Source organism: Cynara cardunculus (assembly GCF_001531365.2).
Source record: "Cynara cardunculus var. scolymus isolate 2C chromosome LG 3, CcrdV1, whole genome shotgun sequence".
NCBI classification, from domain to species: domain Eukaryota; kingdom Viridiplantae; phylum Streptophyta; class Magnoliopsida; order Asterales; family Asteraceae; genus Cynara; species Cynara cardunculus.
In genome coordinates this window covers 26,026,677-26,041,828 of record NC_037530.1, presented here as the reverse complement: position 1 = coordinate 26,041,828, position 15,152 = coordinate 26,026,677, and the positions used below count along the sequence as shown (strand labels likewise).

The 15,152-nt window shown below is 32.3% G+C and overlaps 2 protein-coding genes across 2 annotated transcripts; both read right to left on the bottom strand.

Annotated features, from left to right (window-relative positions):
- Positions 1-2,538: 2,538 nt before the first annotated feature.
- Positions 2,539-5,017, bottom strand: LOC112509071 (receptor-like protein 7). The gene is made up of 2 exons (XM_025113943.1): positions 2,654-5,017; positions 2,539-2,547 (listed from the first exon to the last, which is right to left on the bottom strand). Exons 1-2 carry the CDS (start codon positions 5,015-5,017, stop codon positions 2,539-2,541), a joined length of 2,373 nt encoding a protein of 790 aa, XP_024969711.1.
- Positions 5,018-8,343: 3,326 nt separating this feature from the next.
- Positions 8,344-8,826, bottom strand: LOC112509069 (receptor-like protein 33). Its single transcript, XM_025113942.1, has one exon. The coding sequence runs from the start codon at positions 8,824-8,826 to the stop codon at positions 8,344-8,346; it is 483 nt and encodes a 160-aa protein (XP_024969710.1).
- Between the last annotated feature and the right edge of the window lie 6,326 nt (positions 8,827-15,152).

Genomic DNA, 15,152 nt, shown 5'->3' with positions numbered 1-15,152 from the left:
TTACTTCAAAATGTTATCTAATGCTATAATGAGTAAATTTTTGAAAGTATGATGTCCTAATAAAATATATTTTGAAAGTACATTGTTGTAATAAGAAAAAACTGAAAGTACAATACTATAATAAGGAAATTTGTAAAAGTAGGTTGCTTTTTCACGCATTTTGTCCGTAAAATTTAACACTACTATTTACTTACTGGGTATTTGAAAAAAGGAAGTGAAGTTGTATTAGTGTGTGAGCAAACTGGTGTGTGAAATGAAAGTAATACTCATCTTAACTATATGTATTCAGATTTAATTGTTCTCCTTCTTTGATTTGCAAATGTTACAATAACTTTTAAGAACCTCATTAATTTGTCTAGCATAACCATTAAGATTTTACAAGGATCTTTACCTAAAATACGAAGTTGTATATTATGAACTGGAACTTAGCTGCTTGCTTATATGTAAACAGCTGATTCACATACATCCAGTTTGTATGTTATTTGTTAAGTTGAACCATGACCAGCATGATGATATTATATGAGTGGTATAACATCATGATGTGGTATGCCTTTTGAGGATTAAGACATCCAGCTCCTACCAAGAAATTAATGAATAGGATCTTTAGATCCTTTTAGTTGGTTATATATATCTTCACACAACTTTTACATTTTCCTCTCATCTTATGTTCATCTTGGGAAAATTAGGAAACATGATAACAGGTTTTTGAGCTCTTTTTGTGTTCAAGATTATTGTCATTTTTTGGATTATCATGTTCCTCCCTGTTAGTCCTTAGAATTAAAATAACTATATGTGTTGAATATAACAAGAGGTCATGGTTCTGTTCAACACCAATCCTTTATAGTAGGAAAATCTCCACTTATACATACCTACCAACCTACTCTCAACCTCATTTCAAGCAAATCTTTAGTGATGTGTGTTATGTGAAACATTCAACCATCAAACAACATGAAACATAACATGAATATCAGGAAAATATATGAAAATAGAAAATTATATTATTAACTTTAAGCCAACAAGGGACCAATAAAGTCACAAGTTGAAATGTTCGTAGTTCATATATATATATATATATAGACTTGGGATCATGTGAGACCAACGGTTTTTCGTGAGACCTATAAGACCAATTCTCAACCCTTGGATTAGATTTACAATCGTCAGATATGAACAATTATAAACACCACGAGACTTCTCACTAATTACGAAATTGCCACCTTGCAACTTTGCAACCATTAGATCATTAATTTATAAATTTGATCAATGAATATAAATTGGTCTTACGGGTCTCACGAAAAACCCTTAGTCTCACGTGAACCCAACCCTATATATATATATATATATATATATATGTGTGTGTAATATTTTTTTAAGTGTTTAATAGAATAAAGAAAAAAAAAGAGATGTAAAAGACCAAAATACCTTGGATTTAATTGTGTTAACAAAATCTTTTTAACTTTGTTACAAGGCACTCAAAGAGTGCAAAAATGTAAACCACGAGTCCTATCTTTGCATTCATTTTGATTTTGGACTAAAATGAATTAGAGGTATGAACTACATGGACCAAATTTCTAATTTACTCTGTATTTTATAACTCTCTCGTCCTGGTTCATAACTTACGTTATATTTCATTGCTTTTGATACCATGAGAAGAGAACTTGTTTATGTAATAATGCTTCTATAATTTCATAAGGAGTTTTAAAATCAAGTATGCTTGATAACAATATTCTAATTTGTCCTGATTTGTAGGTTTAGAGATACAACATCACTAAACTCAAATTTGCTAAGAGAAAGTCAAATGGACTTGTTGCGGTGTTATGCACGTCAGTAGGCTTCAAAGGTCGTTCTTTACCTTGCTTTTCATATTCAATTTTCTTAGTTGTAGTTAAAGTTGAAGCAAGAGAAATAGAAGAAGATGTTTATGTTGATAAGGATGTGCATACAACATGTTCATCCTTTGAAACTCAATCTAAGATTACCAAAAATAACATAGAAACTCATATATGGAATTTTACATTGATTAAGCATTAGTGATGTATGTTACAACATCTAAAACTCCATTATGTTTTGCCCTTGTTAGGAGAACCAGGTACCTAAATGCTACATCTCAAGTAACAAATTGAAGATTTTAAAAATATGTTATCCATAATAGAAATGAGACTGTTGATACCATCCAATGTCACCAACAAAAATAAAAAAAATGAAATGAAATTTAATAAAGAGCTAAAACAGAAAATAAGTCTACAAACAAAACTGAAAAAAGTAGAAGATGCAGAAAGCAACAAATGAAATAGCACAACTTTAATACCATGTCGAATCTGGCTCTATCTTATTTCAAATCATGCTCTGCAACTACATAATTCAAAACATCCCGAACTTCATCTCTACCTACATCATAAAATTTTAAGAAAAGCAACAAGGATAAGGTGTTTTGCACAATTTGATTACAATAAAAATTAATGCAAAAAACGCACCATTAATTAAGGAATTGATTTCATTTTTCGATATAAACATGTCTTCTCTTCTTTTGCCTCCACAGGATTATGTGCTCTAATTCATCAGCAATTGCATTGAACCATTTTGGTCTTCCCATTGACAACATCATATATCCCATCCCCAATCCAAGTAAGGTTCCGCATCCATATCCCAACATCACCACTTTCCATGTAAATCGAGTCTTCTCATCTCTATCGACTTCAAGTAGTGGGGCACTCTGATGTTCACACCTAGGCAGTGGAAACCCACATAGTCCCGGATTCCCTTCGAATGAGGTTGCTTCAAATGTCTTGAACTGTGTTCCGTCAGGAATGGGACCCACAAGATGGTTTTGCGACAGATTTAAGACTTCAAGATCTGTGATAAAGGCAAGACTTTGGGGTATCTCTCCTACTAGATGGTTACATGATAGGTCTAAGGACTCGATCTCCAAGAGATTTCCTAGAGCTTCATGGATTCGATCATTGAGGTTGTTGTGGGATAAGTTCAGTACTATCAAAGAGTAAAGCCCACCAATAACGTCTGGAATCTCTCCTTCAAATATGTTACTAGATAGATCAACAATTGTGTAGTCAACTGAAATTTTTGGAAATGGAAGTTCCGAACCTTTCACTGCAATAGTGATTGAGTAGAACTTGCCAATGTTCAAATATTCCAGTTCTCTGCTCTTCTTAACCCCGTTCTTCATCGCATCAAAATTTTGAAAATATGTTCTAGGGAGATGTCCTACAAACTTGTTTTGAGATAAGTCGAGCACTTTGAGACTAGAAAATGGGTGTTTAATGATTGAAGAGGTTTCTACAGGACCATGCAACTTGTTTGATTTGAGAACAAGAACCTGGAGATGTTGAAGATTAGCTAACCAGTGAGGGAATGTACCATTTAAGTAGTTGTTTCCCAAATCAAGCACTCTCAAGGATTCACATTTAGACAACCCACTCGGGACCTCTCCTTCTAATGAATTTCCATTCAAAATCAATCCCTCTAATACACCACAATCAACCCATGTATTTGGAATGGTGCCATAAAAATTATTGTTTCCCAAGTCTACCATCTCAAGATTCAAACTGTTATTACCTAAGCATTGTGGAATCTCTCCATCAAATCTATTATCGGACATATCCAAATACGACAGATTATTCATGTTGCAAATTGATGGAGGGAATGACCCCTGAATTAGGTTGGAATGCATATCCAAGTAATACAAAGACTTGAGATCATCGATTGAGTGAGGTATTTCTCCTGCTAATTTTGTGTTTGAGAGATCCAAGAATTCTAAAGACTTAAGATGGCCGATTGACTCGGGTATTTCTCCTGATAAGTTGGTGTCTGAGAGATATAAGTGAGTCAGAGACTTCATATGGCCGATTGAGTTAGGTATTTCTCCTGATAAGTTGGTGTCTGAGAGATACAAGTCAGTCAAAGACTTGAGATGGCCGATTGAGTCAGGTATTTTTCCTAATAAATTGGTGTATGAGAGATCCAAGCGAATCAAAGACTTGAGATAGCCTATTGATTCGGGTATTTCCCCTGATAAGTTGGTGTGTGAGAGATCTAAGCGAATCAAAGACTTGAGATGGCCGATTGATTCGGGTATTTCTCCTGATAAGTTGGTGACTGAGAGATATAATCTAGTCAAAGATTTGAGATGACCGATTGAGTCGGGTATTTCTCCTGATAAGTTGGTGTATGAGAGATCTAAGTCACCCAAAGACTTGAGATTGCTTATTGAGTTGGGTATTTGTCCTGATAAGTTGGTGTATGAGAGATCCAAGTAAGTCAAAGACTTGAGATGGCTAATTGACTCGAGTATTTCTCCTGATAAGTTGGTGCCTAAGAGAAGCAAGTAATTCAAAGACTTGAGATGACCGATTGAGTCGGGTATTTCTCCTGATAATTTTGTGTTTGAGAGATCTAACAACTTGAGAGGGATGCTAATGTTTGTGTAGATTTTGGGAAATCGACCAGTGAGGTCATCGTTACCTGACAAGTCAAGTTCTTCCAGATACGAAAGATTAAAGATGTTATCGGGTAATTTCCCTAGCAAACCGGTCCTAAAGAGATGGAGTAATTTCATAGAAGAGAGATTAAGATAAGTGGGTAAAATTGACGAGATATTAACATCATTTAGCGATAGCTCTTCCAAACTACTAGAATTATGTAGGAGATTGTAGAAGATATGAGGTTCAAACTTCAAATCATTCCAAGAGAGATCAAGAGACACCAATTTACGAAGAATTGTAATATCCATAGGAACTTGGCCTGTGAACCCACTATCAGAGAGGTTGAGATGTATGAGACTATTAGAAAACCTTCCATTCTCACGTGGAAGTTGAGAATTGATAAGATTATTGAAAGCAAGATTGAGTGTTTGGAGGTGAGGAAGGTTGAAGATGGTGGAGTTAGAGTGGATGGTACCTCGTAGCATGCCACAACTAAGGTCGAGAGCGATGACGTCATTGGTGAAGTGGTGACAAGTGACACCATCCCAATTACAGCAATCAATACTCGTGTTCCAATTCATCATAATTGGATAATAGTTGTAACCAAGCCAACGATGACACCGGTAATCATGATAATCGTTTTCATCATACGAGTGATTATAAGAGAGAAGATTTTGTTTGAAGAGAAGCAAAGCATGAGTCTGTGTAAGAGAGCCTCTTTTATTGGAAGAATAAGAGGAGCAAATGAAGAAAGAGAAAAGGAAAAAGGAGAGAAGAACCAACTTTGAATGATTCATGTTGTTTAATTGCAAGTGTCAAGTTATTGATTGCTACAAATAAATATACAAGGTTTTTGTATTTTAGATATTTGTTAGATTTTTTCCAACATGTAATTTTTGTCAACTGAATCATATTTTATTTTCCCAATTTCCAACAAAACGTTAAATTAAGAAACAATGCCAATTTTTTAATTTCTTTTAAAAATCTTATACAACTTAAAGATGTTACTATTTTTCAAACAATAATTTAAAAATTGTAACTAATTTAATTATATAAAAGTTATTTATGATATTTATTTAAGATTAAACTTTTACCATATCTATGATTTTAATATGATTTAATTTCTTTATTTGAAAAAATATTTTATATTTCATGCATTTAAAATAAGCGTATGTAGTTTTTATTTAAAGAACTCATTTTTTTTATTTAAAGAAATATTTTAAAAATTACAATTTTTTTCAAAATCACATATGATTCACAACTAATTAGTTTCTTTTTGACAGTGTTTTCAAGCTTGAAAAATAATAATTCAAATTAAACATTGAAAAGAAAAAATAAAGAAAAAATAGAATTACATGTGATGTATAACAAAACACATTTAAAATGATTCATTTTCTTTAATTGCAAGTGTCAAGTTTGTATATCATGTAGTTGTTAATATCTATTATATTTTTTACATGTAAATTTTTTGTCAATTAAATCGTATTTTACTTTCAAATTTCTACAAAACATTAACAAACAATTCCATTTTCTGGTAACCATCATCAACAAAGTTCATCATTTTTTTAAAATATTTTACAAAGTTTAAAAAATATACAAATATTTAATTGAGTCGTCAGTCAAATGTTATAATTCTAAAAAGATTGCATATAAGGGGTCGTTTACCAAACACTTATCCGGTAAGCGCTTACTGGTGAAATTTAACATTATCGTTTACTTAGTGGGTAAAATTTTAGTCCACCAAAATGATATTGTATGCAACAATTTATCCGATAAGCGTTTACCATGGTAAGAGTTGTCGCCCTCACTTACCGGGTAAGACTCTTGGTCTTTGTCTCGCTCATACCGGGTAAGATTCTTGGTGTTTATCATATTCATCTGGTAAGGTAATGTGACTTGGTGTTCACTTACCCAAGTAAGTGTTTGGTAAACGGCCCCTAATTGTAGCCTCTAAGAAAATACTAGAGGTTGTCTAAAGTTTTAATTATGATAGGTAGACCTTTCAATTCACCAGGTTCCATTTTCTTGGGCAAAATTGAAAAAAATGACAAAAGACTAATGAAGCTTATTGAAATGTAACTCTAAATCTATACTATATTATAAAACATTTGACAAAAACTCTTAAAAACCATTTTTTATGCATGAAATACAGTATATTGATGCATATTACTTAAAATTCAAGATTACAAATAAATTATACATAAGTACAACTTATTAAAGCTCCATATTTGAATTCGTGTAAATAATTGCCGATAAACATAATCAAATAGAGGATAAACATGTCATTTTAAAATATAAAAAATCTGAAATATAATTATGATAATTATTGAGTTATAACAGAATAATTAATTATTATCTTTATAAAAAAAATTACGTTATTAAACCAAGTATAAATTACTTTGTTATTGAACATAAATTAAATTATATAAAAATTGAATTAGACAATTACACAAAAAATGAGAAATTTTAAATAGTTAATTTGATGATACTAATATCAATATATTTTTGTCAAATTTTTATGATATCTTTAAATTTATGTTTTATTCAAAAAAATAAAAACATCATCATTTTTTTCAAAATCACATAAAATCATACTATAACGTCGACTGAGATAAAAAAATAAAATAAAATATTAAAATCAAGATGTATCTCGCTACATCGCGCGAATACCCTTCTAGTAATGTTTCAATAAACTAGCTTATAAACTACTTTTCACCATCCAAACGAGACTTTTGTAATAATTTTAAAAAATAAGCTAGCTGATGTTTGCCAAACATGACAGTAAACACAAATAAACTTAACTTTGCTAGCTATTAATAACCTATAAACAAAACATAACCCAACATCAAGTCTTTATGTTCGTGAGTGTGTTGGATAGTTCTAATTTTTTTAATATCTTGAATTGGAATTTGGATAATACGAGCAATATGTGGTTGTTCTAAGTCTTTTAATTGGAATTTGGATATTGGGTATTGAGCATAATTGTTTTTGACTATTTGTGTAGACTTTTCAAGGATACTTATCTATTCACGACTAGACCGGTTATGGTCCAAATTTCCCTTTGAATAAAAAACTTGACTAAGTCTTAAAACTGGAGGGTGTGGACTTGGTCTTATTATTATTATTATTATTATTATTATTATTATTATTATTATTATTATTTTTATTTTGGTGCAAATTTTCCAACTTTAGATTTATTAATTTGAGAAGACGCCACTTTATCGACGAATCATGCTCCAATTATTTGCATAAAAATTGAGGTCATTGTTGTTCGGTTAATGTTTGTCAACAAAAGACATGTCCTTTAGTCTCTGTCTCTCAAAATAATTGATAAAATAGTAAATTCTAAATTTTAAATAATTAATATTAATGAATAATTTACAATTGAAATTAATTAAGAATTTGAAATTATTATTTATTAATAAATAACAATTTATATTCAATGCTTATTTAATTAATAATAAATAACAATTGATATTGATCAGAGGTATAATTGGAAAAAAATGGCAAAAGACTTATGAAGCTTATTGAAACGTTACTTTAAATAGTGTTTCAAACGAGACTTTTGTAATAATTTTAAAAAGTAAGCTAACTTATGTTTGCCAAAACATGGTAGTAACACAAATTAATCACTAACACATCATTCGTAATAACATAAAAATTAAGGAAATAACACACCAGTTAATTAAGGAATTGATTTCATTTTTTTGATATAAACATGTCTTCTCTTATTTCGCCTCCGCATGATCATATGCTCTATTTCATCAGCAACTGCATTGAACCACTTTGGTCTTCCGGTTGACAACATCATATATCCCATCCCCAATCCAAGTAAGGTTCCGCATCCATATCCCAACATCACCACTTTCCATGTAAATCCATTCTCCTTGTCTTCATCGACTTCAAGCTATGGGGCACTCCGATGTTCACACTTGGGCAGCAGAAACCCACATAGTCCCAGATTCCCTTCGAATGAGGTTGCTTCAAATGTCTTGAACTGTGTTCTATCAGGAATGGGACCTACAAGATGGTTTTGCGAGAGATTTAAGACTTCAAGATCCGTGATAAAGGCAAGACTTTGAGGGATCTCTCCTATTAGATGGTTACATGATAGGTCTAAGGACTCGATCTTTAGGAGATTTCCTAGAGCTTTTGGCATTCGATCATTGAGCTTGTTGTGGGATAAGTTTAGTACTATCACAGAGTTAAGCCTACCAATAACATATGGAATCTCTCCTTCAAATATGTTGCTAGATAGATCAACAATTGTGTAGTCAACTGAAATTTTTGGAAATGGAAGTTCCAAACCTTTCACCGCAACAATGATAGAGTAGAACTTGATAATTCTCAAATATTCCAATTCTATGCCCTTCTTAACCCCGTTCTTCATCGCATCAAAATTTTGAAAATATTTTCCAGGGAGATGGCCTATAAACTTGTTTTGAGATAAGTCGAGAACTTTGAGACTCAAAAATGGGTGTTTAATGATTGAAGAGGTTTCTATGGGACCATGAAACTTGTTTGATTTAAGAACAAGAACTTGGAGATGTTGAAGATTAGCTAACTAGTGAGGGAATGTACCATTTAAGTGGTTGTTTCCCAAATCAAGCACTTCCAAGGATTTACATTTAGACAACCCCCTCAGCACCTATCCTTCTAATGAGTTTCCATTCAAAATAAGTCCCTCTAATTCATCACAATCATCCCATTTATTTGGAATGGTGCCATGAAAACTATTATTTCCTAGGTCTAACATCATTATATCCAAACTGATATTACCCAAGCATTGTGGAATCTTTCCATCAAATCTTTTATTGGACATATCTAAATACCACATATAACTCATGTTGCAAATTGATGGAGGGAATGACCCTTGAATCAGGTTGAATTGGAAATCCAAGTGATTCAAAGACTTGAGACGGCCGATTGATTTGGGTATTTTCCCCTGATAAGTTGGTGTTTGAGAGATCCAAGTAATTCAAAAACTTGAGATGACCGATTGAGTCAGGTATTTCTTCTGCTAAGTTGGTGTTTGAGAGATACAAGCGAATCAAAGACTTGAGATGGCCGATTAAGTCGGGTATTTCTTCTGATAAGTTGGTGTGTGAGAAATCCATGTAATTCAAAGACTTGAGATGGCCGATTGTATCAGGTATTTCTCCTGATAAGTTGTTGCCTATGAGATCCAAGAAATTCAAAGACTTGAGATGGCCGATTTAGTCGGGTATTTCTCTTGATAAGTTGGTGTATGAGAGATCCAAGATAATCAAAGACTTGAGATGGCTGATTAAGTAGGTTATTTCTCCTGATAAGTTGGTGTATGAGATATCCAAGACAGTCAAAGACTTGAGATGGCCGATTGAGTCAGGTATTTCTCCTGATACGTTGGTGTATGAGAGATCCAAGACAGTCAAAGACTTGANACTTGAGATGGCCGATTGAGTCAGGTATTTCTCCTGATACGTTGGTGTATGAGAGATCCAAGACAGTCAAAGACTTGAGATGGCCGATTGAGTCAAGTATTTCTCCTGATACGTTGGTGTCTGAGAGAATCAAGTAATTCAAAGACTTGAGATGGTCGATTGAGTCGGGTATTTCTCCTGATAAGTTGGTGTATAAGAGATCCAAGCGAATTAAAGACTTGAGATCGCCGATTAAGTTGGTATTTATGTTGATAAGTTGGTGCCTGAGAGATATAACTCAGTGAAAGACTTGAGATGGCCGATTGAGTTGGGTATTTCTTCTGGTAAGTTGGTTTATGTGAGATCCAACTTAGTCAATGACTTGAGATTGCCACTTGAGTCGGGTATTTCTCCTGATAAGTTGGTGTATGAGAGATCCAATATATTCAAAGACTTGAGATTGTCGATTGAGTTGGGTATTTCTCCTGATAAGTTGGTGTCTGTGAGATACAAGTTATTCAAAGACTTGAGATAGCCGATTGAGTCGAGTATTTCTCTTGATAAGTTGGTGCTTGAGAAATCTAACAACTTTAGAAGGATGCTAGTGTTTGTGTAAACTTTGGGAAATCAACCAATGATGGCATAGTTAAGTGACAAGTCAAGTTCTTCAAGATACGGAAGATTGAAGATGTTATCGGGTAATTTCCCTAGCAAACCGGTGTGAATAAGATAGAGTGATTTCATAGAAGAAGAGAGATTAAGATTGGTGGGTAAAATTGATGAGATATCAACACCATCCAACAAAATCCTTTCCAAATTAGTAGAGTTATGTAAGATATTGTAGAAGATATGAGGTTCAAGCTTTAAATCATTCAAAGAGAGATCAAGAGACACCAACTTACGAAGAATTGCGATATTCGTAAGAACTTGGCCGATAAACTAGTAGAAGAGATGTTGAGATGTATGAGACTATGAGAAAACCTTCCATTCTCGTGGAAGTTGAAAATTGGTAAGATTATTGAAAGCAAGGTTGAGTGTTTGGAGGTGAGGAAGGTGGTAGAGAGTGGAGTTAGGATGGATGGTACCTCATAACATGCCACAACTGAGGTTGAGAGCGATGACGTCATTGGTGAAGTGGTCACAATTGACACCATCCCAATTACAACAATCAATGCTCATGTTCCAATTCATCATAATTGGATAATAGTCGGAACCAAGCTAAGCATGACAAAAGTAATCATAATCCTCATGTTTATGATACATGTGATTATAAGGGAGATGATTTTGTTTGAAGTGAAGCAAAGCATTAGTCTGTGTAAGAGAGCATCTTTTATTGGAAGAATAAGAGGAGCAAATGAAGAAAGAGAAAAGGAAAAAGGAGAGACAATGCATCTTTGAATGATTCATTTTGTTTAATCGCAAGTGTCAAGTTGTTCAATGCTATAAATACGCATACAAGGTTTTCTAATAGATTGAATTGGAATCTGGATATAAGGTATCCAGTATAATTTTTGTTGGCTACTTATCTAGACTTTCAAGTAAACTTATTTGGTGACGATTAGATTATTAATTCAAAGTAGAAAAATTATTACCATAGTACTTCAAATTATTTTGCATATGTAAAATAAAGTAGTTTTTTGTGGGCAGTTCATGGAAAACAGAGCGTGTAGAAATGAAGGTATTGGATGCTTGTTTGCTTTTGGAAGGACTTTTGACTAATAACAAGGATTGATTTGGATTTCAAAAAATCAGCAAGATGATAGATGTTGTTTAAAATTTTGTGTAGAATACTTGATCTTGACTCCATGCCCAATATACACTCGACGTCAAATGAGTTTGTGGTCCAAATTTCATTTTAAATTAAGAACTTGACTCCAAGTCTTGCAATTGGAGAGTGGGGACTTGACCTTAATTTTCATTGGTGCAAGTTTTCCGACTTCAGATTTTTGGATGTAAGAAGACATTACTTTATTGACAAAATTCATTAGAATTGAGGTCTTTGCTTCTCAATTAAAGACATGTCTTTTAGACTATGTTTGACGAAGTAGCTAATTAGCTAATGAACTAATTACATTATTTTTTGATAAAAACTAGTCGATAAGCTATTTGAAAATTGTAAAATGATCAAAATAACATTAAATAATTAGTCAATTATAATATTTCATAATCAAAATAAATAACACTTTGATTAATACAAACCAAATGATAAAGAAAATTAAGTAATATAATATGTTAATTAATAAATTTTAGTTAGAATTATTATATGTATATACAATATTATATTTTGTATATTTGTATGACAAAATACATATTTTATAAGATATCTATATTAAATAATGATTTTAAATWACCACTACATATAATATGAATAAAAAAATTAATATTTAAATATTTAAATAAAATTATGGAAGTTTATTATTTATCTAACTCTTATATGATATACAAAAATATTTTTAAAATTATTATATTTATTTCTCGAACATTAAATATATCGAATAATAATAAAGGTAACAATAATGGTAATAAAAAATAGTAAATTTTAAATACTTAATATCAATGAATAATTTATAATTAAAATTAATTAATAATCCAAAGTTAATAATTTATAATCAGTATTTACTACTATTAATAAACAATAGTTAATACTAATTAGAGATATAATTGAGAAAAACTAACAAAAGATTCATGAAGTTTATTGAAACGCTACTCCAGTTATTTTGGTTATAGTAAGTTTTTAATATTTACAACATACAAAATTATACATATTTAAACTATTTATCATTATAAGCAATAAGAGCGTTTTTTTATTTTGATRTTGATTTTATGGCCGTTTATCAACACAAACCGAGTAAATTCTTGGTCATCAAAGTAACAAAATATAGACGTCTTTTTACCCGATGGATACTAACCAAGTTTAAGTTATCATCTTTATTTATTGGGTAAGATTTTCAATTAGCAAAATAACACGATAAGATTGTTGATAGAAACCAACATTTCTTACTGGATAAACACCTCTTACATGATACGAGACAATGTTTTCTTATTCAAGAAAAAACAGCAAGGGCCCTTTTTAGCTATGGTATTTTGGTGTGATTTGAAAATCGGATGCATCCACTCACATGTTTTGTTCAAAGAAAAATGCGGAATTGAAATCCAGAGGATTTCAATGATATCCAGAACATTAGATTTTGAAAATTCCATGGGGGTAATCCATATAATCAGCTTTATCCATACATGATTTAATACAAAACCATCCTGAAAGCTTCAAAATTTTTGTAATTGACCTCCTGCCAATCCATGCCCAATAGGGAAATATTTATAGGCCCACCTCACCCTCAGACCCAGAAGCCCTTGACACAGAGAATACGCTGCTCCGCCCAACTTTTCTCACTGGCTCCATCGCTCCGCCCATCTCACCAATTGGTAAGTCGATATTATGGGGTTTACTTCATATCTTTTTAATCTTCTGCCTTATGTTAAGTCATCTTTCAATTCTATTCTATTCTCCAAAAGAGTCAACACCTAATAACTAGAATTACTTTTGAATGCTTTGATTACTTGATACTTTTAGTACTTGCTTCTATAATCTTAAAAGGCTCGTTAATATGTCGAACTGAGCTCGAGTTCAAGCCGAGTTTATTCGAGTCGAGTGTTGACCTAGTTGATTTCGAATAGCTAACGAATTGTCTTGTATCATTTACACCCCTGTTCAGGAACATGAAAACCAAGTTCTTGGGCATGGGGACATGGGTCGTCGCCCAGGGCATCATCAGCCCAAGTGAATCAGGCCCAAGTCCGCTATACTATACCTCCTCGGCTCATCGGTTCCAGACCTCCTCGCTTCCTCTATTCGATAATCGCCTAATCGGCCGACGGATAATCTCCATTCTCTAGACTCCGTCCTCGTCTTCCTCTTCCCACCTGGCTCCCACTCCAGTGCTCCGTCTTCGGTCTTCCCCTTTCCTAATCGTTGCTCCCTCTCAGTCTCAGGTAGTCTTCGGTCTTCTTCCCCTTCCCTAACTGGTACTTTTAATTGAAATATTTCTGGTTGAGTGGTTGTCTTTTGCAAAGTAATAGGCCAACCAGTAACCTCTATAACTTACCATTTCTGATTTCTTGATGTAAAACCATATTGGTAGAATGGTAGTTTGTTCAAGAATCAAGATAATACTTCAAATTGGTCCTGTCATCCAAATTTTTCTTCCTGTGGAACTGATTAGAAAGCAAGGTATTAGGCTATTAGTTGATGGTTCATGACTTCATGGTTGGTTTTCTAGTAGGGGTGCTCAAAAACCCGACCAACCCGATCAAACTGATCAACCCAACCCAACACAAAATAACACAACCCGATGTCTAATCGATTTGTAAATTTGTCAAACCGTAGGTATTGGGTTGATATCGGGTTATTATTATTTGAACCCAACCCAACCCGATGAACCCGATATCCTTTTATTTCTTGGATTTAATATGATTGTTGAATTTCTATTAATATGTACATTAGACAATTACATTATCATGTATGCTCTTCATATACATATATTTTCAATCTATTCACATCTTTATATAACTCATTCGTATATATGATCAGTAAATATGAACATATATATGTGAATTGAGAAAATTAACTGAATGTGATATACGTAAGAAGTATGGATAAGTTGTATCAAATGGTTGATTATGAAAAAGAAATTATAAGTAGAGAAATAACATATTCTAGGTTAGAAGAATATTTTAATGTACCAAAGTATCAACCTGACCAACCCGACTAACCCGACCAACCCGTACGGGTTGGGTTGGGTTGCACTTTGGTTCGGATTGGGTTGGATTAAGATTTTTCAAACTACAAGAATTGGGTAGGGTTGTTCAAATGTATTCAACCCGATCAACCCAATCCATGAACACCTCTAATTATATATACATAAAAGAAAGATATTGAAGTATTTATCTATAAATATTTAAATGATAAAATGAAGATGATGAAGTATTGGTGTGACATCTACAATGGTATTATTTTAAATCAATTTAACTATATGTATGTAAAAATCTATATCTATGTATCTTTATCTTTATCTTTATATATATATATATATATATATATATATATGAACGATCAAATGAAAATCATTCCAATTTGTAAAAACCGTAAAAACTACTCTCATCCGTCGTAATCTTATGAAATTTTTTCATGAAATTGTTTAATCTTATGAAATTGTTTCATATAATATTTTTTTTTTGATGAAGTTGTTTCATATATAGTTATGAAATTGTTTCGTATACTACTTAATGAAATTTTAATGAAACAGTTTCATGTATT